The sequence below is a fragment of the Xyrauchen texanus genome, chromosome 48, assembly GCF_025860055.1.
Source record: "Xyrauchen texanus isolate HMW12.3.18 chromosome 48, RBS_HiC_50CHRs, whole genome shotgun sequence".
Classification (NCBI taxonomy): Eukaryota; Metazoa; Chordata; class Actinopteri; order Cypriniformes; family Catostomidae; genus Xyrauchen; species Xyrauchen texanus.
The window spans coordinates 25,413,492-25,441,427 of NC_068323.1; the positions used below are offsets into that span (position 1 = coordinate 25,413,492).

At 38.3% G+C, this 27,936-nt stretch overlaps 1 protein-coding gene across 1 annotated transcript in view; it reads left to right on the forward strand.

The window, feature by feature from the left end:
• LOC127639615 (phospholipid-transporting ATPase IF-like) overlaps positions 1-27,936 on the forward strand; it is a 96,170-nt gene that overhangs the window by 38,434 nt on the left and 29,800 nt on the right. Inside the window, exons 14-18 of the mRNA XM_052121726.1 lie at positions 428-603; positions 815-883; positions 986-1,059; positions 1,146-1,249; positions 3,151-3,332. Coding sequence (XP_051977686.1) covers positions 428-603; positions 815-883; positions 986-1,059; positions 1,146-1,249; positions 3,151-3,332 — 605 coding nt within the window. The remainder of the gene's footprint in view (positions 1-427; positions 604-814; positions 884-985; positions 1,060-1,145; positions 1,250-3,150; positions 3,333-27,936) is intronic.

The window sequence follows — 27,936 nt, forward strand, 5'->3', positions numbered from 1 at the left end:
AAGGTCGCTGGTTCGATCCCCACAGCCACCACCATTGTGTCCTTGAGCAAGGCACTTAACTCCAGGTTGCTCCAGGGGGATTGTCCCTGTAATAAATGCACTGTAAGTCGCTTTGGATAAAAGCCTCTGCCAAATGCAAAAATTTAAATGTAACTAGGCAAACTTAGACAAATCTAGTGAAGCACTCATTGTAACAGGTTCCAAATTTATACAAAGCAATTAATTGCTAGTTAACATTAATGTAATAAAGGCTGTGGCAATAACAGCAGAGAACATTAGATTTAAAAATAAGAGAGACATGTTACTCATGCAAATTAAGAAACAGACACTCTGCCGTGCATAATAATGCAATGGTCTCATGCATTATCCAGTCATGTGTTAGATCAGATTTTGGTTAATTCTGTATTTGTGTGTGGACTTATTTCAGAACATAGAAGAGGAGTTGTTCCTGAAAGCCGTTTCGCTGTGTCACACAGTGCAGATCAGTTATGATCAAACAGATGGACTGGGAGATCCCTTCTCACATGCCAATGGCTTTTCGCCACAGATGGAGTATTATGCCTCCTCTCCAGATGAGAAAGCCCTTGTGGAAGCCACAAAGAGGTGAGAGCACAGCTGATGATCCTCTGGTTTCTCAGTCGTCTAAAAAAATATGCCATGAAAATATTTCATTCAACTGGTACGCTGTATTGTGAGTCTTCTGAAGCCATACGGCATATTTGTGTGAGTGACAGACTAAAATATAAGCTGTTGAAACTGAAAATCTTTCTATTTTTGAGTATCCTTTATTTTGTGTGTGGTATTTTAATTTCAGGATGGGGGTCACGTTCACAGGCAGCAATGGAGAAAACATGGAGATAAAAACATTTGGCAAAACAGAGAAGTACAACACAGTTTTGCACTTATAATATATATGCAAATGTCGGCAATATAAAATCTCATCACAACTTTTAGTTGTATTTAACAGCTGTCATTCTGCATACAGGTATAAACTTCTCCACGTTCTTGAGTTTGATGCAAACCGAAGACGAATGAGCGTGATACTGCAGACTCCTTCAGGCATGTTTCTCTTAACACAGATGTGCTGTTTATCATATTACTGCAACACATGAAGAGTGACCTAATGACCTTCTGTCTCTCATTAGGTGAAAATGTGCTATTTATAAAAGGAGCCGAATCGGCCATCCTCCCCTACGCCAAAAGTGGAGAGATTGATAAAACCAGAGTCCATGTGGATGAGTTTGCCCTGGTGAGCTTTTAAAACATCCTCTCTGTATCATTGTGGTTTTCGTTGTTTTAAAAAAAAAAAATGTTTTAAGTGCCTCTGAAGCCACTCAGAACAGTATAACAACAACTTAAAATACACTTGCAAGTCCAGCATTCACATAACAATGCCCTAGTGACTTCTAGCTCCCTAGAAGCAACTTAGAACACCCTTGCGACCACCCTAGAATCTGCATTGCATCCCTTTTAACTTTTTTAGCAACCTTCAGAACTCCATAGCAACCACGTAGCAATCACCCTGAATTCTCTTGCAAACACCCTAGTATCCACATAGAATTTGCGTAATATCTCACTTACAACCTCCCAGAACACCTTTACTATGTAGCAACACCTTAGTGACTCAATAGCAACCATATAGCAACTACTTGGAACACCTTGGCAACCACCCTAGCATCGACATAGCAACACCCTTGTAACTTCCTAGCAATGTCCCAGAATACAACCACTTAAAACACCCTAGAAATCACCCTAGCATCCACATGGCAATACTCCTCCCAGAACACCCTATCCACCACATAGAAACAATTTGGAACACCCTTGTGACCACTCTAGCATCCGCATAGAAATGCCTGTGTAAATTTTTTGCAACCTTCCAGAACACCACAGCAACCGTGTAGGAACCACCCAGAATACTCTTGCAAACACCCTAGTATCCACATAGAATTGCCCTAATAACTCTCTAACAACCTCTTAGAACACCTTGACTACGTAGCAACACCCTAGTGACTCAATAACACCACACCACCCTAGCTTCGACTTAGCAACACCCTTGTAACTCCCTAGCAATCTCCCAGAAAACCGTAGCAACCACTTCAATCACTTAAACAATTACCCTAGCATCCACATAGCAACACCCTAGAGAACTCTTTGAACACCATAACTACCACATAGCAACAACTTAGAACACCCTTGCGACCTCTCTAGCATCCGGATAGCAACGTACTTGTATCTTTTTTAGCAACATCCCAGAACACCTTAACCACTGCATATCAACAACTTAGAAAACCCTTGCAACCACCACTGCATCCACATAGCAACACCCCAGTAATTCCCTAGCAACCTCCCAGAATACCATAGCAACCACTTGGAACATCCTTGCAACTTCCTGAGCATCAAGTAACAATATAACAAATACATGGAACACCTTTGTAACCACCCCAGCATTCACATTGCAATTCTCTAGTAAATCTAAAGCAATCTCCCAGAACACCATTGGAACCACATAGCAACCAACTAAAACACCTTTGAAACTGTCTAGCAATGCCTTAGCAACCACCCAGGTAACCTTAGCATTCTAAACACCATAGCGTTGTGTTGGTGAGTTCTGCATGGTTTAGCATCACTCACATTCTTTTCAGAACATGTGAAAATGTTAATTCAGTTTTTCTAATGACATTGATTTCTTGTGAATGTTGTTGATAATGAGCTTAGTTTGGTGTACTGTTAAACAAAAGACTCATATCAGCTGTACTCAGAACTACACCCATGAGAGTAACTTAAGTCCCACATCACCCATCATCATATGATAACACACAAATACACTCAACAATCCTCAGAGAATAATACTAACACTTATGGGATGTGTTAAGAAACAACTCATCATAATTGTGGACATGGAGCTAGGGGTTGTGTCTCTAAAGCAACTTCTTTGCGTGCAATGTACTCTTTGCAGTCAAAAACAAACAATACTCACCTTTAAATGAGCTTTAGCATATTTGTTTTAGCAGTAATACCGAAGTACACATGGAGAATCAAGAGATATCACTGATGTCAGTTATGACTATTGAAGTTTTGGTATTGTGACAAATGTAGCCGCTGCATATGTATGTTTTTTTTTTTTTTTATTCTTGTCTATATCTTTTACAGAAGGGTTTGAGGACACTGGTTGTGGCCTGCAGACACTTCAGTGCTGATGAGTATAAGGAAGTGGACAGACGGCTCCATGAAGCCAGAACGGCTCTACAACAGAGAGAGGAAAGGCTGGCTGAGGTCTTCAACTTCATTGAGAAAGACCTGGAGCTGCTGGGTGCCACTGGGGTGGAGGACAAGTGAGTCAACACACATAAGAACACAAATGCAGTCTTGATGGAGACTGAAATCCCAAATTTGACTTGATCTGAGTGAAATCATTCTGTCACATGGGATTAAGCTATGCAGTTATTTATTTATTTTTTACATACCAGATCACAACTTTTTAAACTAAACACAATGACTTTGCACTTAAAATGTAAAAAATATTTCTTGCCGTTCCAATAAGTGATTTTTTTTTTTTTCCCCGGCTACTAGAAATGCGTACATCAATTAACTATATGGCAATGATCTGTATGGCAACATTTGGTTTACATACATATTTATAATAACATGAGGATGAGTAAATAATGATAGAATTTACGCATAACTTTGAGGCTAATAGTCTGACTGATGGTGATCGAGGCTAACATTCAGTCATACTGAGAACAAGAAATCATTGAGTTTTGAGCAGTATGAGGGTGAGTAAATTATGACACAATTTTCATTTTATGGTGAACTATTCCTGTAAGCTTACACTTTAAAATTGTGAGGTGTGAGGAGTTGTGACTCATGATTATTGGATGGCCTCCTGCTTGTAGAGCAGGAAATCAGCGTGAGTCAGTATACGGCTGTAGCTAATGCAGTTAGACACTGATGTGACTCATGCAGCTCTCTGTGGACTTAAGGGCGGCCATCAATCTCTGTGTGCATGTGAACGGCAGCACAATGCCAAGTGTAAACGGAGTGGTCTAAACCACATAACTGGTAAACTGGTTAACCACTTAACTCCAGGTTGCTCCGGGGGGATTGTCCCTGTAATAAAGGCTCTGTAAGTTTAAAGCTAATGTTCTTTTTTAAGAATTTGAGTTTTAAGTAATCAATTTGTGGCAAAAAAACAACTATTATAAAAAGGAACACTTTTTAACAAAAATTTAAATAATATATACACTGCACGCCCAATTATTGGGCAAGTGAGCATTCTGATCTTATCATTATTACCATATAAACTTGAATGCTTATTGGATTCAATCATTTTCAGGTGCTATGTGTTTGTGTAATGAGGGAGGGTGTGGCGAAAGTGACTAACACCAATACTAACAACAATATCAAGGCAGCTTCATTACCTCAGGTAAATGGGCCAAAAAACTGACACTAAAAAGTTTCCGGATGACCACCGGAAAATCAAATGTTTTGTTGTGAATACATATCTTCCGCTCTGCAATAGTACGTTTTAACTTTGCGTCTCTTTATTTTATAATGCAAATACTGTAGCTCCAAAAGTTGAGCATCTGTTGCATATTATCACACAAGTCAATGGAGGTAGGGGAGTAAGACGCATCTGGTCCATCAAATGCCACCAAATGTGCCACCAGTTTTCACAAATTGGGACCTAATCACGTGAAGCATAAACCCTGACTGTTCATTGGAAATAGCATTAAAAGTTAAGTGCACTTGGGGGCCTGGAGTTGCTGAGTGGCTCCAGCCAGGTCTCCTAAGAAACAAAATTGGCCCGGTTGCCAGGGAGGGTAGAGTCATATGGTCACGATTAGTGGTTCTCGCTCTCTGGGGCGTGTGGTAAGTTGTTCGTAGATCTCGGAGAGTAGCATGAGCATTCTCCTGTGGAGTCTCCATGGGGTCATGCACAACGAGTCACGTGATAAGACGTGCAGAAATATAAAAAAAAAAAAGAAATGCTACCAATTTAGGTGAACTTGTTTTCATTGAAACTATGAACTGCACTGTTTTATGTTTGTTGTAAAATGTTTAATAATTTCATAAATGAAGGCATTCTCCAGGTCAAAAATCGCATGGACACCGCACATAGCCGAAACCACTAATGGAATATGAATTAATCTGCAGCCACTGAAAGAGAGCCTTCACTTGTTACTAGTTATTAAGGTTTGAATTTGAAGAGGGGTAGCTGATCCTAGACCAGCAGTTACGAGCCAGCATTTTCCCTGAGCGACAATCAAAATTCTGTATCAATTCACACATCATGCCCATCACCCCTATTTATGAGCCGTAAAATAAATAAACAATGTTTGAAATTAATCACTTTAAAATATTGAATTCCAAGCAAAAATATTTGAAAATCTAAATAATACCATTCAAAACTGTGTACTTATTTAATGAGGGAATTAACTATATGCTACTCCCATACAGAATTGTGAATGATTTAGGCAAATCAAAATCCAGATGTTCTCAAATTGAATTCGAGGCATCATTGTATTACTCCCTGTTGAGTCAGAGTCTGGAGGATGGAACCTCGACCACTCTCAAGAGATTATTGGAGAAAGATTTAAACTTGGAATTGGAGGAGGGGGAGTGGACTGGAATTCTGAGGAACATCAAGACTGCATCTAGAGATGCAAGGGTGTGCCTAAGCAATGCAAGATTTTACATTGGTTCTATTGGACCCCCTCTAGATTGTATAAGCTTGGTCTTAAAGACACACCCATCTGCTGGCGATGCCAATTAGAGGATGGAGACACAACCCATTTTTTTGGGGGGTGTTGAGATTCAGGAGTTTGAGTCTGGTGTGCGATATATTAGGCACTTGTGTATCATTTGTTGTTTTCACTATGTATTTTGGGTGATGTGGCGTTCACTTACATTGAAAATAGACACATAAAGAGTTGGTCATGATCGCCAGATAGATCATTCTAAGGGGCTGGAGGTCGACTGGAGCACCCTCCTTTCAGGAGTGGTGCCGAAGATGGGAAGGGTGGCGGCCTATGAAAAGGGGTTGTTTAGAAGAATAAGGAAATACACCGGGTTTGTGGAGAAATGGTGAGGGCTTTGGGTGTGTGATTTTGGATTTGGATGGGTGATTTAAAAAAATCAGGGAAGAGTCTGTGTTTTATAATCAACAATCCATAATATGTTTTACATTACACCAAACATTTTTATTTATGAAATAAGACAAGCATTCACAAATGCTCTTTACAGTGACATTAATGGATATCCATATTAAACATGATTTAAAAACAATGCATTTGCTCTACACATTGAAAAGTTATAATCTTTTAAAATAACCTAATATAATTTTTCAAGGAACCCGTGGCATCCCAGCAATAAACGCGTATGGCATCCCACACTTTGGAAACACACGCATCGCTTTCAGTCACCTTTGCAGTCCAACATTTCTTATCAGAGTGAATTATAGCCTTTATATTTTCTCATACCTTTCTGACAAGTTAATAACTTAAATTGCGCATGTAATACTGAATGACACACCCACAAAAGACGCAGCAGGTGACCTGTCACTAACTAGACAGAAGGGAGTGAGCTCTTCCTCAAGACTTTCATCCACCACCTGGTGGATATTGTGAGGATACAGCACATGTAATTTAATTCTAAGAAGCCCTCTGCGGTATGTTGAGTGATTTCAAGTGATAGATTGCCTGATGGCGCATGGAAAAACATGTGTTTTCAAAAGTCACATCTGTAGATTAGAAATATGACCTGCTGTTGTCGTGGAATATCACGATGAATCTCTCTTAAGTTGTAAGAAAACTCTCAGAGTCTTGAGTTCCAGATGCCAAAGTTGTAGTTTATTGAACACCAACAAACATGAGACCGGCCAGCTGTCCATTCTGACTGTCTTAGTCCAAAACCTCCTCTTCTATACAGTTTGTTATCTGGCATTACCTCATTTCTGTGCCCCTTTGTTATTTTTGTAACCAATGGATACTATTTGCCACCATTATCTCACAGAGCCTTTTGATATCTTTTTACTGGTAGAAACTTGGCTTTAGTCTATCTTCAAGGTCCTTAGTCTCATTATTTTGTTACAGCTGGGTGCTCTTTGTGGCCTCTGCAGCATCAACACTTTTAGTAACCTCATATGCTCTCTCCTGGGTCACACAAAGGCCAGGAAACTCATATAAGTATTTTGATATATAAGAAACATACTAGAATATTGAAAAATATACTATATATTCCCACCTCTGAGACTTAAAAAGTGTCACACTCTATTTCCCTCAAACCAGAGTGCAGTCACACAAGCTAGCCTGTCCCATTTCATCATGTAGCCAAAGTAGGCCACTCAGTCCACTATCCAATGCCATTTTTATGGGGCTGCACTCTGCAGAACTTGGGACCAAACCTCTCCATCCAGACTTAACTAGGAAGGAGTAAAAGATCCCAGTCCTCTAGCTAGCGCTGTGCCTGGGGGTGGGTGACAAAAATCAACTCATTTGTAATAAGCATGTGCATGCAAATGTGAAGCCTTGCGTGATGTAGAGTACAATTGATTATCCATTGAGTAGAAGATATATATATATATATATATGCTTTAACAAAACACTATTAAAAGTAACATAGTAATATTTATCCTTCGTTGCCAGAGGACCTCACAGACAATTCCGGTAGCCTGGAGCGCTATCTATTTGCTCTTGCAGCCAAGCACTGAGGTGCTCGTCGCTCCTGTCTTCAAATATAGCTCTTATATGTCTTCTCTTGGCAATAACTTCACATATACATTATATGGAACCATAATCTTCAAAAATGCTACTTCTATTTGGTTAGATGCAGTGTACTAAAGATATACTTCACCAATAAGTAATGAGTAATTGGTTACATTGATAATAGGGGAATATGTCAAAAATAACAAACAAAACACCCTCTAACTCCTTTCTTGAGACGCTACCTATTTTGTTATGTAAAATGAAAGTACAATAGTCTTGCTGTCTCCCTTACTATCAAAAACATGAGAAAAGTGTTCAAAAATAAAATTCCCCTTACATTGTTATTTTCTTGATTGCTTCTCAGTAAATCTCATCAAGTTCATCCAATCCTGCCCCAATGGTATATTGTCTGGTTGCTACACTTGTTTTGCGTTGTCATCATTGATACGGCTACCATTTGCTTAGCCTCCGTTCTAGTCATAATTGATCTCAGAATGGGTATAATACAACATAACAATAATGCAAATAAGGTCAGTCCCATAACTACTATTATACCTATTTTCATTAGCCCCAACTTCCATGAACCAAAAAGATCATCAAACCATTGCCCAAACCGCTGATCTCTCCCTACATTAGATTTAACTTCCTTTCTCAGGTCATGCAGTTTCCTCATCAGCCTGGGTAAAAGTTCCTTCTGGGGATGTATTATTTGGTATGTATGTATATACAGCAATCTAAATCTAAACCTAATCACATTATTATTAAAAAAACATTTCATCATCTAAATGCCATATTACTGCACAATTGCCCTTAAATTGTCCTACATTCGTTTTTCCTTTAGTTTTGTTAAAGCATTCATACTCCAGTTGACGATTTATTTTATATGATAATGTGCTTTCTTTTTTCTCATTATCCACACGTACGTCTAATTTTCTGCCTTGATCTCCCCACCCTATCATCTTGTACTATTTATCATATTCCAGATGACCCAAGAATGCCAAACATTCTGCTGGGCAGAACACTGTTCTCCCTGTTTTACCACAATTTTTTGGCATAATACTCAGCGCAATGCTTATAATCATACTGATTTGGGACTACTACAAATTTTTTTCAATGGAGTGGGTGAGCACATTACACAGTTTGTCATTTTTGCTTGCTTAGCTGTATATCTGGCCCATTTATACCAGTCATTTTGATTTGCATATTGTAATAGTTCCTCTGTTCCTGCTGACTCTATGGGTTCCATATAATTTTCTAAATTTATTGGCTTTTTCAGTCTTTGGGTGATTATTTTGACAGGTGTCTTTTGAGGCGGATTCTTCGGTTTGTTCTGCTTAGCCAAATTGCTTATCCAGATTCTTTGCTTTTCGGGTTCACCTTTGTTTAGTGATCCAGGCGTTCAGCTTCTTTCTGATTTCTCGTGCTATGTTATCTAGTCTCTGCTTATTAGGGAGAATAATATTGAAGGTCTGAGATGTCAATTGTAGGAAATTCATCATACCATGGTCGTTGTGATGGTCCTCGCCTGGGGAGTCTGGGCCTTCCTGGATTTCCTCTCCGGTAGGCCTTGTATGGGAGGCAATACCTGTCCCAAATATGTTAGTAAGATCATTATCCACACTAGTACCTCCTTGAGCTTCCATTCTTTTCTCCATGTCCCACAACGCTTCATTGAATGACTGCGCTTGTTGGCCTGCTTCATGTCCTTCAGTTGTTTCTGTATCTGTTTCAGCAGGACGATCACTTTCTTCTTGTCTTTCTCCTTCTTCACCTTCCTGGTCCTGTTCCTCTGTGACATGTACTTCCGTCTCACTTTCTATGCTTTCCTGCTCTACTGCGGCACTTACTTCAATCCCTCTTTCTGCCACAGTGTGCTCTTCCCCTACTTTCGCTTGTCCCTCTTCTACATCCTCTTTTCTTTCTTCAGATCCTGTAGCCAGTTCCTGTTGATCTTCTTCCTCGGGTTCTTGTTTTTGTGCTTGCTGCTCTTCTTTGTCTAAATCTTGCCTCGTATTCATCGTTGGGAAGTCCATATTCATAGTTTCTTCAATACAGTCCGTCAAGTGCTCTGTACTTTCTGAATTCACTTTCTGGATTATTTAGTTTCAGGTTAGCTTCATTGGAAAGGCCAACCAAGATCTCCAAGGCTGATTGTAGGGAACCCATTCTGCAGTATGCTTTCTTATAATTGTTCATCTGGTGATCCTGGTCCTTCTTGGGACGTTTCTCTGGTAGGCCCCGTCATTGGGGGCAACACTTGTCCCAAGTATGTCAGTAATAACATCCATATTAATATGTCTTTCTTATTCATTGGTATTGTAGGCGCAATTGTTTTCCACCTTCTCTCCTTCAGCGGGTCATCCTGTCCTAACTTGCTTCAATGATGGCAACAGCATGACTATTTCATTTTATATGCATAAAGAACACTGTAATCACCTCATATGGTTACATGTTTTATATTAACTAACAATCATTACTTTCTGCATTCATTTGATTAATATATTAAATGATTTTCCTTATTAGAGTCATTTGCTACACACACATTTGTTGCATCTCGTTTCTAACACTAAATAACACATGGGTCCTCTGCCTCCTCCAGGCAGGAGCCAGGCATAGCCTGACTTTGTTCCAATTAAAAACATTAGATCATCCCTTTAGTATCTACACAACATTTTTCAGGGTCATTCACAAAAAGGCTATAATTCTCCACAGAGGAGGTAAACTACCACAGGTGTTCCTTATCTTAAAACTCCCTACTCATTCACTTATCACATACATTTCATTTCCTCCTGTTTCCCAAGGACTCTCAATGTCTGTATCACATTAATTAATTTTCCCTGCAAGCTAAGCTGTTTTTCATAGTTTCAGACTATATCAGAGTAATTCAGAGTATTAAATCAATAAAAGAATTATCAAATATATAACATATCATTGGAGGAATCAATTTCCTCCCAGTTTGGTCTTTCTGTTGCATTGGGCCATTTACATTGATCAGTACTTCATCTGGTTTTTTATGTAATTAATGGTAACACACAATATTATATTATTCCCCTCTCACAAATTGTTGTTTCAATTATTATACCAATTGTAGCCAACCCTGGACCCTATTTCTTAATTAATTCCATTTATATTGTTACAAACAAACAAGACAAGCAATCTTAATCTTTAGTCACCACCATGTATCTTTTCCATTCCTCATTACTTTTAAAATGTACATGAGTTCAATTAAAGCATAAGTAAAAGTAATAAATCATCTTCCAGTCTAAATTCATTATCATACAAACATTCCCCATGTTTGTTTAATACTTCTATAAAATGTCAAGCACTCCTTTGTCTGCAACGGTTCTCAAAACTTTACCCCCAAATCCAATCTATAAATAATCCTCTACACAGGGTATGATCCCCTGACAACACAGTGACAGAATGCTTAGTATTTAACACTGTGATAAGTTATTTTAGTAAAGTGGTTATTAAAATGCAGTCGGGTTCAGTGGAACTTTTAAATTTTTGAGCAGGTCTCTTCTAGACCTCCCTTTTGATGCTTCTGATCTAAAAGCATTCATCCACTTCCTTAAACCCCTTTCAAACCTTCTTAGTCAGGTCTCCAGGGCGGTGACGCCCCTGCTTTGTTTGCTTAACCTTTTATGCCGTTGTCAAGTCTTACCCGTCATTGGGTCGTCACCTCTTGCCACTGGTCTTGATGCTGCTCAGTCCTCAATCCTTAATAATTTGCTATCAGTAAACAGATATTTTCTTTTTCAGGGAGTATCACCAGAGAACCGACACAGCCAATGGAACATCTACAAATGCTTAAATATGGAGACAATTCAAAACATGGTTAAATTCAAAAAAGCATTATTAAAAATTCATCAATCTATTAAAATTGTCCAAAGTAAAAGTAAAATATGCTAAAATTGAACTCATTTATAGATAATTAATTTCCATTCAGATTTTATTTCTGCTACTTTAGCAAATGTTACACAAAACTATGTATCATGGTGGGGACTAACATCAGAACAAAGCCTCTCAAGCTTCTAGGAAGCTTAATTAAAAACATCACCTCAATTCAATAATAGTCTCTAGATAGTTTTTGAACCTACATTTATTCTTTCAGATGAATTTTCAACTTAATCTGTTTTCTTTAGTATAAACCCTTAACTTTAGATTGCCCTCTTAATATATAAAATCTTTAATCATTGATGAGGAGAGCTGTTTGAACTCCTTCATATCACTCTATCTAACATTATTGTCAAAGCACATCATTTTACATATAAAAATAAAATCAAACCAAAATAAAATGAAATAAAACACTTATGAATATTTCTTCAAATTCTGCTCTTGTGTTTCTGTTTCAAGCAGACACTTATCAATTTTAGACTGAGAGTGAGGAGTGGGGCATTACACTGTTTCACAATAATACATTTAATTTATTCTTCAACAGTAAAAATAATGATATTTATAATAACTGATTATATTAACTGCTTTCAAACTTTCTCATCTCACACCATTTAAAAACAAAAACTACTCTCATCAAAAACTACTCTCATCTTACTTTCTTCTGTCCATTCAAACAACATACAAATAACCTTTCTAATCTTTAATAAAACAGAACACAATGTCTTTTTCGACATTCTCTGTATAATCAATACAACTTATGTTTAGCCTTCTGTTCATGCAGAGCTTTACATTTACAACACCTATCTTATTATTAATATATTATAATCCCTTTTTATTATTAAGTAATAATTTATTATTACTACTTTCTCCATTTCTTACACTTTCTCAGGTGAAGGAACTTCCATTCTATCTAATAAAATAATATAAATCAAGTTTTTAAACTAACAGAAAAGTAAAAGATTAAACAGAATAAAGTCTTAAAGACAAACATATCTAAAAACATATCTCTTTTCTTGTGTTTTGAAATAATTGCTCAGTAAGATACACTACGTACTTTTAATTTCTCATGACTCTTACATTATTTATTTATTTATTTTTTTTATCCAAATGTTTCATCATCTTTTAACAGTTATCACTATTATACCTCTAAAATTACACTTTCATGTATTAACTATGGCAAACTAAAATAGTAGTAATAGAAATAGACACTCAATCAGCACTTTATAGCACACACTAAGCTCCTTTTTTTTTTTTTTTTATTTCTTTATTATGAGGGTACTCTCTGGAAAATTTGGGGGAGTAACCAATCCAATAGGTAACTCTATAACTTTGCCATATGTCATATTTGCCATATTTACTCTTCAAATCAATAAATCAGTGGTTAGCTGCTGGATTTAAATTTAGACCCTCAGAACAATTTAGACACGGGCATTGAACCCATTGATGGCATTCTGGAAAATCATAAAGTGATCGTATAAGACTGAAATCAACTTTTCCAGAGAAATTTTAATCCACATTATAAATGGCAAATCAATAATGATTACCAGCAGTAATGAGCGCAGGAGGATATATCAGATCAGTCACATCATTTTCAGTCTTCTTTGTGTCCGGATTTCCTCCTGCAGCATTAGTAACTTCTATAAAATCATCTTTCTCAGCCATCTGCAATGGTGAGAAACTAGTTCCAGAATGAGTTAGTGAAACAACATACACATAATTATGACAAAAGAAACACAGAATAGACACATGAATATGAACTTATTAACATTCATATATGAGGAAGTTATGATGTTCAATTTAATCTTAACCTTTCTCTATGGGCTTCACCTGCCCCAAAGACTAATTTTTAAATGATCCAAATCATTCTTAAATTTATTTTCCTTTAATTTTAGTCTCAAATGCAGCTTCTCAGTGTATCCACGATCAACCAAGACCTATTCTGTGTATACCAAACAAAAAATAAATAAAATTAAAGCTGCGAGCAGCGATGACGGGCCCAAGCCGGTGGCACCGCCACCCCTGGGCCTTTAGGGTCGCCGCGCACGACGGGCAATAACGTAAGCTCGCTTCGACCGTCGAGAAGATGTGTGCAAATTCCAAGAAATCCACATTCAAACCAAAATATCTGACTTTCTGTTGGTCTGTTTGTTCACTTGAGACATAAGGGGGTGATTTAAAAGCATTTTGAAAGTGACACACTTCCACTTTTTTTTTAAGAAAACACAAATTTTAACTGCTCAAAAACAGCTCCGTTTTCAGCACGCCGTTTCAGTGCATATGACTTTAAATGATAATGAGGTTTGGTCACCCCGCCCCTCCCTCCGTTCTGGGGGAATTGTAGTCTTGAATCATATGCATTTGCAAGATGTAAACAGTATTTTGCCAGTATTGTGTTACCATTCATCTTCATGCAGTTATAACTGTTTTTTTTACATTACTTCTTAATCAGTAACATACAAGTAAACCAGGTGTAACTTAGTGTTACCATGTTAACTGTAACACCTGCGTACACAGTTTTTAATAACACAATAACCATAACGCGTTGTTCATTATAAACGTGTGATTATGAATTATATTGAGAACGTCGTAACGTTATGGAAAACATGCCGTAATGTACCCTGAGTGTAAACATTAGCCACATGCAGTTTAGCGTTGTTTTAGTTGAACTCACCTCTGAGTGCTGCTTTACCTGCAGTTGAGCGTTGTTAAACTCACCGATGAATGGTGTTGTACGCCACAATGAGCGTTGTTAAACTCACCGATGAATGCGGTTGCCTATGAACGCGCTAAACCTTTGCTGAGAGGGCACTTTGATATCAGATTGTGAGGGTTTTTAAAAATAAAAAAACTGTTGGAGGGTCAGATAAAGATGATCTGGGGGCCACCATTATACTAGCCCTGCCATAGATCATTCATTGTAGCCTATTCCTTTTTATTTTTATTTATTGCAGTCTCGACCCATTCGCAGCAGACGAAAAACGTACGTGCAGGTCCAGCTGTTTCGTTTTGGTGGTGCGATGAAGACTTTCGTCGAACATCAGCACGAACGGTCCCGTGATTTTGGAAATTAGTCATCATCCGCTATTCCAAAGCGCGTAATGGCTGATGGCTGTAGTTTGCTGGAGACCCTTGACAGCAGTTAGATATTTTTCACTTTTTGAATGAGACTCCAGAGCCCGTACACCCAACATTCCCAATTTAATAGCTTTCTTGCATAAGCAGTAGGCTTCAAATGCGTTATTTGCAACTGGGTTTAACCAAGCACGAAATTCAGATTTTTCAAGCCAAGTATCGCTAAACTTGCACTTCCTCATAGCTGAATAAAATCCGTTTAACGTCTTTCTGTTGTATCCGAGAGACTCGCGCCAATAACACGAAAGCTCAAAGCTGGCTGTTGCATGTTGGTCTATTTTGTAGTCATAATACAGCGAATTATATTTGGACTAGCGAAATAAGAAACTACAACACCACGGAAGTAAAAAAGAAACATTCCAAAGCTGCGGGAGCATTTAAATGAGATTTACATGGACGTAGGAAAATTAAGACCTGTTAAAAATTATTTAAGACCTAGAACACAATACTTCAGCAAATTTAAGACTTTTTAAGGCCTTAAATTGTGATTTTGAAATTTTAGACTTTTTAAGACCCCGTGGAAACCCTGTTTTTTTTTTTTTTTTTTTTTTTTTGTAGAGTATTTTTTTATTGTATCACCAAAGCAATGACGCTCACGACTCCCGTTGAAGTATCCAGCATCTCTAAGGTCTGCAAATAACTCCATCCAGAACTGAGACCTATATACATTTTGAAGAGTCCTCAAGCTGATGCTTACACCGTGTACAGCGTCACGAGTGGCCCTCGTTAAAATATTGAACGCAATGATGCAGTATGTCTTGTTTTTCCGTCTGGTCCGCGTCTTTTAAAATCTCCAAACACCGTTCTCAACAGTCAACACGTACAAGTGTTCTTCTTACGTTAAAACAATGAGAATACAGAAAATGTGCTTAGACCTCCATCTAGTGGTTATATTATAGAATTAAAGGAGAAATTACATATGAGACAGCTTTATAACTGAAATAGACAAGTTTAATATAACTATACTGATAAGTGTATATTTCCAACGTCATGTTTGTGTTATCCGTTTCTGTAAGTTTTTGTGACGTGTTTCAGAAAGATAATCGCTTAGACAGAGTAATAGTTTATTTTCATCTTAACCGGACATCACAGTTGATCAGTGAAATAATTCATAATTCAATATATTGATACCGATTTCTTTATCAACTGTTTGTTCAATTGAGACATAAGGAGGTGAATTCAAAGCATTTTGAAAGTGACACACTTCCTTCTGCCAGTTGGTGGCGCTATAACTGTGACTCACAATAGTAACATCCACGCGACCGGCCTCTTCAAGTGAAGAAACTGCTTAAGTTTCATCGAGATCAAGTAATGTATGCAGAAGTTATAACACACTTCCTTGCTGTTTAAGCTTCATTTATGTGCTTTTTTGAGCTTCAAAGTTCTTGTGCAATGTGTTCCACATTCAAACCAAAATATCTGACTGTAGGTCAAAGTATGAAACCAATACCCCACTTTTGTCTGAAGGTGGCGCTACTGAGCCCCTGCACCAGGCATCAAAAAGAAAATTCAAGTTTGAAGAGCTGCCGCGACAGCAGTATTTAAGATATCAATAATTCTTTCACACGTCTACATCTGCCGTGTGTTTACATTATACACCTAAAGTTTGAAGTAAATCGTGTAACAATAAGTGGGTGATTTTAAAGCATTTTGAAAGTGACACACTTCCTTCTGCCAGTTGGTGGCGCTATAACTTTGACTCACAATAGTCACATCCATGCGATCGGCCTCTTACAGCGAACACACCGCTGAAGTTTCATCGAGATCAATTAATGTATGTAGAAGTTATAACACTCTGACTGTTTCTCGTTTCTCGCCATCATTTCGTTTCCTTGCCACGGCCAAACCGTTGGAGATATCAATAATCTGCCGGCAATTTTTCATGGTCAATGTCTTGACATCATGCTGACCGAGTTTGGTGGCGATTGGTGGAGTTCTCTGGGAGGAGTATTCCAAATTCCATTGCGTGCGTTTTTCAAACAACCCTAAATAGACGGTTTCCTGTTGGTCTGGGGTAAAAAGTGAAAGTATGAAGGATATATGAAATGATGAGATCTATATGTGTACCGAGTTTCATATTATTACATGCAAGCGTGTTTGAGTTATAGACCAAGTTTTCGGCCCCTGTTCCAGGGGCGCTGTCGAGCTCCCTGCCACGCTCGGGTACCAGCTTCAGGCCGGCCCTAATGACCGCAGGTTCTGACCCGTGTGCAAAGTTTCAAGAGTTTTTGAGCATGTTAAGAGCCCCAAAAGTGCCCCGTAAGTCGTAAAAAAAAATTATAATAATAATAATAATTAAAGCTGCGAGCAGCGCATGAGCGGGCCCAAGCCGGTGGCACACGCCACCCCCGTGCCTTTAGGGTTGCTGTGCACGATGGGCAATAACGTAACCTCGCTTTGACTGTCGAGAAGAAGATGTGTGCTGTAGAGCTCCAACGAACATTCATAGCGACAGCTCTCGACCTAGTTAGAAGCATTTCTTGTTTGCATGACATGTGGACTTAATAAATCCTTATCTTGAGCCAAATAAACAAGCTGACATTCAGTACAACCTGTGTCTTTTGTTTAGAACACATACAAATGTTATTTATGTACCGTTTTTGTACGGTACATAAATAAATAAAGCACCGTTTTTGAAGACTGCGCATGTGCGAACGTGCTCTACTATGTAAGAACGAGCCGATTATTGAATCTGGAAATGGGTGGGGCCTGTAACACCTTTAGGAACCAAACGTGCAACACTCATAAATACCGGTTGTAAATCACATTCCCTCACTCGTCTTTGAGATGGCTTCACGTGTTTGGATCGTCGGCAGTTCCATCATCCGCACACTGCATACTCGCTTCTGTGAGCAGCGCCTGGGCGGAAACCTCGGTCTTCAGTGTGAGATCACCTGGGACGGCAGAGGAGGCAGACTCTGGGAGCAGCTGTTTCCAGCTCTGCGCTCTCTCAGGGCCAAAGCTACAGCTCCAGATATTCTCATTATTCACCTGGGAGGGAACAGTTTGTGTCGGGTGGGCCGCAACCGCCTCGATTTTCTTCGGGAAATAAAGAGTGACCTGACCGAAGTCTTACAAATGTTTCCCAGAACCAGGCTGGTGTTTTCTGGCATTTTACCCCGTCTAAATTGGAGAGGACAGACTGGCAGGACTGGCTATGGCATTGAACGAAGCCGGCGGTGGATCAACGGCGCCATGTCTGGCTTCTTGGCAGAGAAGCAGATGCGCTGCATTCACCACAGAAACATCGGCTTGTTCCATCTGTGCAGAGACGGAGTCCACCTGAGACCAGAGGGAAACCAGCTTCTGCCGAGCAACCTCCGAGAAGCTCTGCAGGTGGAACTCAGAAGATGAAGCAACAAATGTCCTTTTAAGGGCAGCAACAATGGCTCTTTTAAGAGCCACATTCACTCATTCAAATAAAAAGCATTTTCCAAGTGTGTGAAATTCGTTGTTCCTCACCTTACTTGATGTCAGGTTTCAGATGACTTGTTTTTAAATAAAAATGTCGATTCCTCTTATCCATTCCTTTGTAAGCATTTCAATATAACTTTCAAACCATTTAAGAATCGTGCGCTGTTTTCTGTGCTGACCACAATCCAAAACGTGCCATAAAGCAGCGGTTCTCAAACTTTTTTGTTTTGGTTTATTTATATAAAGACACAGAGAATATTACTTGCCTTACCTGATTAGAATTATAAAAAAAATAACTAGGGAATCACTAAAACGAGAGAATTATTCTTATTTGATGATACTCTCAAAACATTCCACAACAAATCCTTGAAATTGAATGATATTCAGAACAGAACACGAATAAAAAAAACGCTCTCTTTACAATCAAAATGTTTTTACATTTGCGATGTATTTGGATGCTAAACTATTCTTTATTATAGGCTTTGTACTTTACTCACGCTGCAATACCGACGTAGAAAATCATCCTCTTTACATGCGCAAAAATATGCATGGAAACATCACAGTGGAGCGGTGCTTACTGTGAATGATACGAATTGTACTACTGACTATTTAAACAGAGTAATTTTTATATGGTAGGTTTACTATTTTATTATTATATTTTATTGCGGCTATAATGAACAGGCTGCAATGTCAAGATTGCAATGATGGAGTGTGTGTGTGTGTGTGTGTGTGTGTGTATTTGTAACCTTAAAGGGGTCATATAATGCCATTTTTGTACAAGTTAATATGAATCTTTAGGGTCTAAATGAAAACTTTGTAATATACTTTTATTAAAAATTCTCATTAGTATTTTAAGAAAACACTAATTTTAACTGCTCAAAAACAGCTCCGTTTTCAGCACGCCGTTTCAGTGCATATGACTTTAAATGATAATGAGGTTTGGTCACCCCGCCCCTCCCTCCGTTCTGGGGAATTCTAGTCTTGAATCATATGCATTTGCAAGATGTAAACAGTATTTTGCCAGTATTGTGTTACCATTCATCTTCATGCAGTTATAACTGTTTTTTTTACATTACTTCTTAATCAGTAACATACAAGTAAACCAGGTGTAACTTAGTGTTACCATGTTAACTGTAACACCTGCGTACACAGTTTTTAATAACACAATAACCATAACGCGTTGTTCATTATAAACGTGTGATTATGAATTATATTGAGAACGTCGTAACGTTATGGAAAACATGCCGTAATGTACCCTGAGTGTAAACATTAGCCACATGCAGTTTAGCGTTGTTTTGGTTGAACTCACCTCTGAGTGCTGCTTTACCTGCAGTTGAGCGTTGTTAAACTCACCGATGAATGGTGTTGTACACCACAATGAGCGTTGTTAAACTCACCGATGAATGCGGTTGCCTATGAACAGCTAAACCTTTGCTGAGAGGGCACTTTGATATCAGATTGTGAGGGTTTTTAAAAATAAAAAAACTGTTGGAGGGCCAGATAAAGATGATCTGGGGGCCACCATTATACTAGCCCTGCCATAGATCATTCATTGTAGCCTATTCCTTTTTATTTTTATTTATTGCAGTCTCGACCCATTCGCAGCAGACCAAAAGCGTACGTGCAGGTCCAGCTGTTTCGTTTTGGTGGTGCGATGAAGACTTTCGTCGAACATCAGCACGAACGGTCCCGTGATTTTGGAAATTAGTCATCATCCGCTATTCCAAAGCGCGTAATGGCTGATGGCTGTAGTTTGCTGGAGACCCTTGACAGCAGTTAGATATTTTTCACTTTTGAATGAGACTCCAGCGCCCGTACACCCAACATTCCCAATTTAATAGCTTTCTTGCATAAGCAGTAGGCTTCAAATGCGTTATTTGCAACTGGGTTTAACCAAGCACGAAATTCAGATTTTTCAAGCCAAGTATCGCTAAACTTGCACTTCCTCATAGCTGAATAAAATCCGTTTAACGTCTTTCTGTTGTATCCGAGAGACTCGCGCCAATAACACGAAAGCTCAAAGCTGGCTGTTGCATGTTGGTCTATTTTGTAGTCATAATACAGCGAATTATATTTGGACTAGCGAAATAAGAAACTACAACAGCACGGAAGTAAAAAAGAAACATTCCAAAGCGCTAGGGAGCATTTAAATGAGATTTACATGGACGTAGGAAAATTAAGACCTGTTAAAAATTATTTAAGACCTAGAACACAATACTTCAGCAAATTTAAGACTTTTAAGGCCTTAAATTGTGATTTTGAAATTTTAGACTTTTTAAGACCCTGCGAAACCCTGTTTTTTTTTTTTTTTTTTTTTTTGTAGAGTATTTTTGTATTGTATCACCAAAGCAATGACGCTCACGACTCCCGTTGAAGTATCCAGCATCTCTAAGGTCTGCAAATAACTCCATCCAGAACTGAGACCTATATACATTTTGAAGAGTCCTCAAGCTGATGCTTACACCGTGTACAGCGTACGCAGTGGCCCTCGTTAAAATATTGAACGTAATGATGCAGTATGTCTTGTTTTTCCGTCTGGTCCGCGTCTTTTAAAATCTCCAAACACCGTTCTCAACAGTCAACACGTACAAGTGTTCTTCTTACGTTAAAACAACGAGAATACAGAAAATGTGCTTAGACCTCCATCTAGTGGTTATATTATAGAATTAAAGGAGAAATTACATATGAGACAGCTTTATAACTGAAATAGACAAGTTTAATATAACTATTCTGATAAGTGTATATTTCCAACGTCATGTTTGTGTTATCCGTTTCTGTAAGTTTTTGTGACGTGTTTCAGAAAGATAATCGCTTAGACAGAGTAATAGTTTATTTTCATCTTAACCGGACATCACAGTTGATCAGTGAAATAATTCATAATTCAATATATTGATACCGATTTCTTTATCAACTGTTTGTTCAATTGAGACATAAGGGGGTGATTTCAAAGCATTTTGAAAGTGACACACTTCCTTCTGCCAGTTGGTGGCGCTATAACTTTGACTCACAATAGTCACATCCACGCGACCGGCCTCTTCAAGTGAAGAAACTGCTTAAGTTTCATCGAGATCAAGTAATGTATGCAGAAGTTATAACACACTTCCTTGCTGTTTAAGCTTCATTTATGTGTTTTTTTGAGCTTCAAAGTTCTTGTGCAATGTGTTCCACATTCAAACCAATATATCTGACTCTAGGTCAAAGTATGAAACCAATACCCCACTTTTGTCTGAAGGTGGCGCTACTGAGCCCCTGCACCAGGCATCAAAAAAGAAAATTCAAGTTTGAAGAGCTGCCGCGACAGCAGTATTTAAGATATCAATAATTCTTTCACACGTCTACATCTGCCGTGTGTTTACATTATACACCTAAAGTTTGAAGTAAATCGTGTAACAATAAGTGGGTGATTTTAAAGCATTTTGAAAGTGACACACTTCCTTCTGCCAGTTGGTGGCGCTATAACTTTGACTCACAATAGTCACATCCATGCGATCGGCCTCTTACAGCGAACACACCGCTGAAGTTTCATCGAGATCAATTAATGTATGTAGAAGTTATAACACTCTGACTGTTTCTCGTTTCTCGCCATCATTTCGTTTCCTCGCCACGGCCAAACCGTTGGAGATATCAAAAATCTGCCGGCAATTTTTCATGGTCAATGTCTTGACATCATGCTGACCGAGTTTGGTGGCGATTGGTGGAGTTCTCTGGGAGGAGTATTCCAAATTCCATTGCGTGCGTTTTCAAACAACCCTAAATAGACGGTTTCCTGTTGGTCTGGGGTAAAAAGTAAAAGTATGAAGGATATATGAAATGATGAGATCTATATGTGTACCGAGTTTCATATTATTACATGCAAGCGTGTTTGAGTTATAGACCAAGTTTTCGGCCCCTGTTCCAGGGGCGCTGTCGAGCCCCTGCCACGCCCGGTACCAGCTTCAGGCCGGCCCTAATGACCGCAGGTTCTGACCCGTGTGCAAAGTTTCAAGAGTTTTTGAGCATGTTAAGAGCCCCAAAAGTGCCCGTAAGTCGTAAAAAAAAATAAATAAATAATAATAATAATAATAATAATAATAATAATAATAATAATCCTAACGAAAACAATAGGGTCCTACGCACTTTGTGCTTGGGCCCTAATAATAATAATCCTAACGAAAACAATAGGGTCCTACGCACTTTGTGCTTGGGCCCTAATAATAATAAATATAGCTGCAAGCAGCGATGGCGGGCCCAAGCCGGTGGCACCGCCACCCCCGTGCCTTTAGGGTTGCTGTGCACGATGGGCAATAACGTAACCTCGCTTTGACTGTCGAGAAGATGTGTGCTGTAGACCTTGCATCAGTGTGGGCTCTGCAAAAGTGCGCATCGAGGGCACATATCAACCACAAAGTATGCGTGAGCACCCTTCTGATACCTAAAATGAAAAATGAGACACCCTACGGTCTCATGGAGTTAATGGACACATGAAATAAGTACACAAGACTGAAAATTCATATGAAGTGTGCCATTTGGGACAGGGCCTATGACCGTGAACCACAATAGTCACATCTATGAGGTAATTCAAATGTAGAATAATTTTTAATGTCATAGGATGTCATAGGCCAATATCTTTTGCAGCACTTAAATGTGTTAATCCAGAAGGCCAGTATTTATCTGGAGGTCTTTGTACAGGTTTATTAATGTAATTATAATTTACGCTTATGTGTTTCTATGATAGGCAATGGAAGTACATTTTTATGTTTAACATGGGTGTATTCACAATACATAGCATACGATATCATATTTTACGATTATTTATCATTATGTTAAGTAGATCATTAAAGTTAAGATAGTAAATGTATTTATATATTTTGTAGTAGCTAATATAACAAGCAAGTACACTGTGGGAATTATGAATTATACCAATGGAGTCGTATGGATTGCTTTTATGCTCCCATTATTATGCTGTCCTTTTTTATTCATAAATTAATTTCCTCGCCACGGCCAAAACGTTGGAGATATCAAAAATCCATCCGCAATGTAGCATCCTCAATGTCTTGACTTCATGCTGACCGAGTTTGGTGGCGATTGGATTAATTCTCTAGGAGGAATATATATAATTCCAGAGCATGTGTTTCCAAACAACCTATAATAGCCGACTTCCTGTTGGGCTGGCGTAAAACTTAGAGCACAAAAGTTGTTCGGCCCGATGAGATCTAGAAGTGTTCCAAATGTCATATTATTACATGCAAGCATGTTTGATATATGGACCAAGTTTTCAGACCCCGTTCAAGGGGGCGCTGTCGAGCCCCCCTGCCACGCCCGGGTACCAGCTTCAGCCCGGCCCCGATGGCCGCGGGTTCTGACCCGTGTGCAAAGTTTCAAGAGTTTTTGAGCACGTTAAGGGCCCCAAAAGTCCCGGAAACCTTGAAAAACAATATCTTAATGCAAATCTCACCCAACAGAGAAAACCCTCTCCCTCCCCTCCCTCCCTCCCTCCCTCCCCACACACACACACACACACACACACACACACACAGAATCGCAGGTCTGTCTGTCAGAGAGAGAAAAATTCAGAGAAATCCACATTCAAACCACAATATCTGACTTTCTGTTGGTCGGAGCTAATGACTGTAAATTAGAAAGTTGTTCAGCTCAACGAGAACAATATACACGCCGAGTTTTGTAACTGTAGATAGAACTAACTATGTTATAACACACTTCATGTGTCCTTTTTTAGTCCTAAATCAATTTCCTCGCCACGGCCACACCGTTCGAGATATCAAAAATCCGTCCGGAATGTAGCATCCTCAATGTCTTGACTTCATGCCGACCGAGTTTGGTGGCGATTGGATTCATTCTCTAGGAGCAATATATATAATTCCAGAGCATGTGTTTCCAAACAACCCATAATAGCCGACTTCCTGTTGGGCTGGCTTAAAACTTAGAGCACGAAAGTTGTTCGGCCCGATGTGATCTACAAGTGTACCGAGTTTCATATTATTACATGCAAGCATGTTTGATATACGGACAAATGTTTGAATCCCATTCCAGGGGGCGCTGTTGAGCCCCCCTGCCACGCCCGGGTACCATCTTCGGCCCGGCCCTGATGGCCGCGGGTTCCGACCCGTGTGCAAAGTTTCAAGAGTTTTTGAGCACGTTAAGGGCCCCAAAACCTTGAAAAACAAAAATAAAAGCATTTCACTCATCAGCAAAATCAGGCCCCTCCCCCCAGACACAGAGAGACGTAGGGTCAGTGGGAGAGGCAGAGAAAATTCTCCAAAAAATCCACATTCAAACCAAAATATCTGACTTTCTGTTGGTCTGAGCTAATGACTGTAAATTAGAAAGTTGTCCGGCTCGATGAGAACAATATAATTACTGAGTTTTGTGACTGTGGGTTAAAGTATAAAACCAACCCCTCACTTTTGTCAAAAGGTGGCGCTACTGAGCCCCTGCACCACGCCCTTTTCTGAAACTTTGCACATGTCTACTGGCTAATAAATGTGATGTGTCTGTCGAGTTTCATGCAATTTCAAGTATGCTAAGAGTCTAAAAAGCATCAAAAAAGAATATTCGAGTTTGAAGCATTGCCGCTGCAACAGTATCCAAGATATCAATAATTCTTTCACATGTCTACATCTGCCGTGTGTTTACATTACACACCAAAAGTTTTAAGTAAATCGGGTAAAAATAAGAGGGTGATTTCAAAGCATTTTGAAAGTGACACACTTCCTTCTGCCAGTTGGTGGCGCTATAACTTTGACTCACAATAGTCACATCCATGCGATCGGGCTCTTACAGCGAACAAACTGCTGAAGTTTCATCGAGATCAATTAATGTATGCAGAAGTTATAACACACTTCCTGTTTCTCTTTTCGCGCCATCATTTCGTTTCCTCGCCACGGCCAAACCGTTCGAGATATCAAAAATCCGCCGGCAATTTTTCATCCTCAATGTCTTGACTTCATGCTGACCGAGTTTCGTGGAGATTGGTGGAATTTTCTAGGAGGAGTATTTCAAATTCCATTGCATGCCTTTTCCAAACAACCCTAAATAGACGATTTCCTGTTGGGCTGAGGTAAAAAGTAAAAGTATGAAGGATATATGAAACGATGAGATCTATATGTGTACCGAGTTTCATATTATTACATGCAAGCGTGTTTGATTTATGGACCAAGTTTTCGGAACCCGTTCCAGGGGGCGCCGTCGAGCCCCCCTGCCACGCCCCGGTACCAGCTTCAGCCCGGCCCTAATGGCCGCGGGTTCTGACCCGTGTGCAAAGTTTCAAGAGTTTTCGAGCACGTTAAGAGCCCCAAAAGTGCCCCAATAGTCGTAAAAAAAATAATAATCATAGTCATCCTAACGAAAACAATAGGGTCTTGCCTTTTCAAGGCTTGGGCCCTAATAATAATAATAATAATAATAATAATAATAATAATAATAATAATAATAATCCTAACGAAAATAATAGGGTCCTACGCACTTTGTGCTTGGGCCCTAATAAAAATAAAATAGCTATCTATCTGCTTTCTATCTTTTTCTAAAGTCGGGGCCCCTTTCTGTCTGTCTGAAGACATCAAGAGAGGCCTGTTTCCCCTCAAAGTCATCCTCAATGCCCTCATCAGACAGTCCCTAACAAAAATAAAAAATCTCTGCCTATCTTTTGTTGGTTGATCAAGTTTACACCGATAACGCTGCACTCACATTTAAATTGTTCTCCAGACATTTTTTAAATCATAGAAAATTCAAAAACAACTTTCTTGTGTTTAATTTAATAATGTTAAAATAGTATTCTCTCATAAACTGGACCAGACAGAACATAAAATGGACACATTAATGTGAAGTTTTCACATTTAAGGTTTAACTGCATAAGATACAAAATATAATTTTCTTATTTTATCATATCTTTGGTCCTCTTTTGCCATTTGCTTGAATATAACAACACTTATCTTAAATATAACCTTGGTTTAAAATACAATTACTTATTTGACTTTAGTTTAGCGCAATACACTCGACTCAAAGCTTTGTTGTTTGTCCAGATAATGTGATTTCCCAAATGCAATTCAATCACTTTAAAGTGATCACTTTTTTATAATCGAAATATTCTTACTCGTCACTTTGATATAAAAGGAGTTATGATCTGACACATGACCATTCAACAGCTGCTCCCTTTCAGTTTAGTTAATCTTATATCAGGCTTCATTCATGGCATGAAAAGAACAGCCCAAGAATAAACATTGTCCAGTCCACTAAGAGTTAACTTTTTGATTTCATGCACATTTTTGTTTTAAAGCTATTTGTTTGTTTATACTGTATTATATTTATCCTTATACATACATACATACATATACATATACATACACACATTTACACAGACATACAAATATAATTTTTATCATTGGTTTTAATTCTACAATCATAATATTTATTAAGTGCCCTCTTTGTTTTTAATCATCAGATCTCTTCTGCCTCTTATATTGATGAAAATAGTCTAAATATATTTTCTTTTATGTAAATTGCATACATACTCCTCATTAGTTATGCAGCAAAGGATCAACCTCTCTATCTGGATGGATATTTATAGGGCTCATATAACATACACTTCCATACGCAATCACACTTCAGTCATACTTCCCATACTTTAAAACACAGATTCTCTCACAAACACAGAACCTTTCACAATTTTTACAAACACAAGGCCTTTATAAACACAGAGCTCTCAAAAAATATTATACTAAAACAAACCTATTACTTCTGCCCCTCCTTTTGCTCTCCTCTTTTTATCCCTCTCTCTCCTTTATTTCCATAAAAAACACTCATTATTTACAGTGGTTGATTGCTATATCTGTTACTTCTTTTTATATTAAAACTCATGTACTTCCACCCACAGAGGTCACATCCATTTTGGGTCTCTGTTCAAGACAATTTCTACATTGGTGCTAATTCTCCTTTACTCTCTCTATTAAAAATCACCTTAACATTTTTGACTGTATTTAATTTGTTCATAACTCCAGAAATGATCACTAATTCCCTGTGTTTCTATTATTAATCTTTTTAATTCGATTTCTTTTCTCCTCTCATTTAGTCTCCTCTCAAATTCAGTAACATCTTATTTCCACATTATGATTTCTGCTTCAGGAGGAAAACTGAGACAAGGAAAAAAAAAAGTATTGTTCTGTTTCTCTGTGCCTGCTCAAAGCCCTCCCTTTACAGCTCCCTATTCTCACTCTAGCAGCCCCTCCCTTCTCTCTTTCCCAGCACTCAGTCTCCAGCATACTGTAAGAGAGAGAGAATGAAAAAATCAACAACTGTGCTCATTTATCCGAGTCTTATCAACTATACTTCTGGATAACATCCAACTAAATAAAAAAATATTTATTACTACTAATACTTATTTATATATTTATTATACTTATTTTTATTTCTTATCTCTTCCCCTTATATTTATTTATTATCTTTTATTTCTTTCTTTTTACTCTTTTTGTTATCCTCTTTATTTTCTTAACTTATATTTTCTCTTATTCTTTTATTTTATTATTTGCTTATGTTCCTTCTTTTATTGCTTATATGGTTTCACTTTATTTCTTCTCAAAACCAACTATTTGTTTATTCATGCTTTATGTTTGTTAATATAATCTTATTTTGTGATTTACAAAACCTTTCTTAAAACATGGTTATACCTCACATACTACTTATACATACATCTTAGGTACAAAGTCTAAACTGGATAACATGATTATACATTACTTATTTCTTATACATACAGCATGGTCACAAGTGTTTAAACTAATGCATTCATTTTTCTAATTAT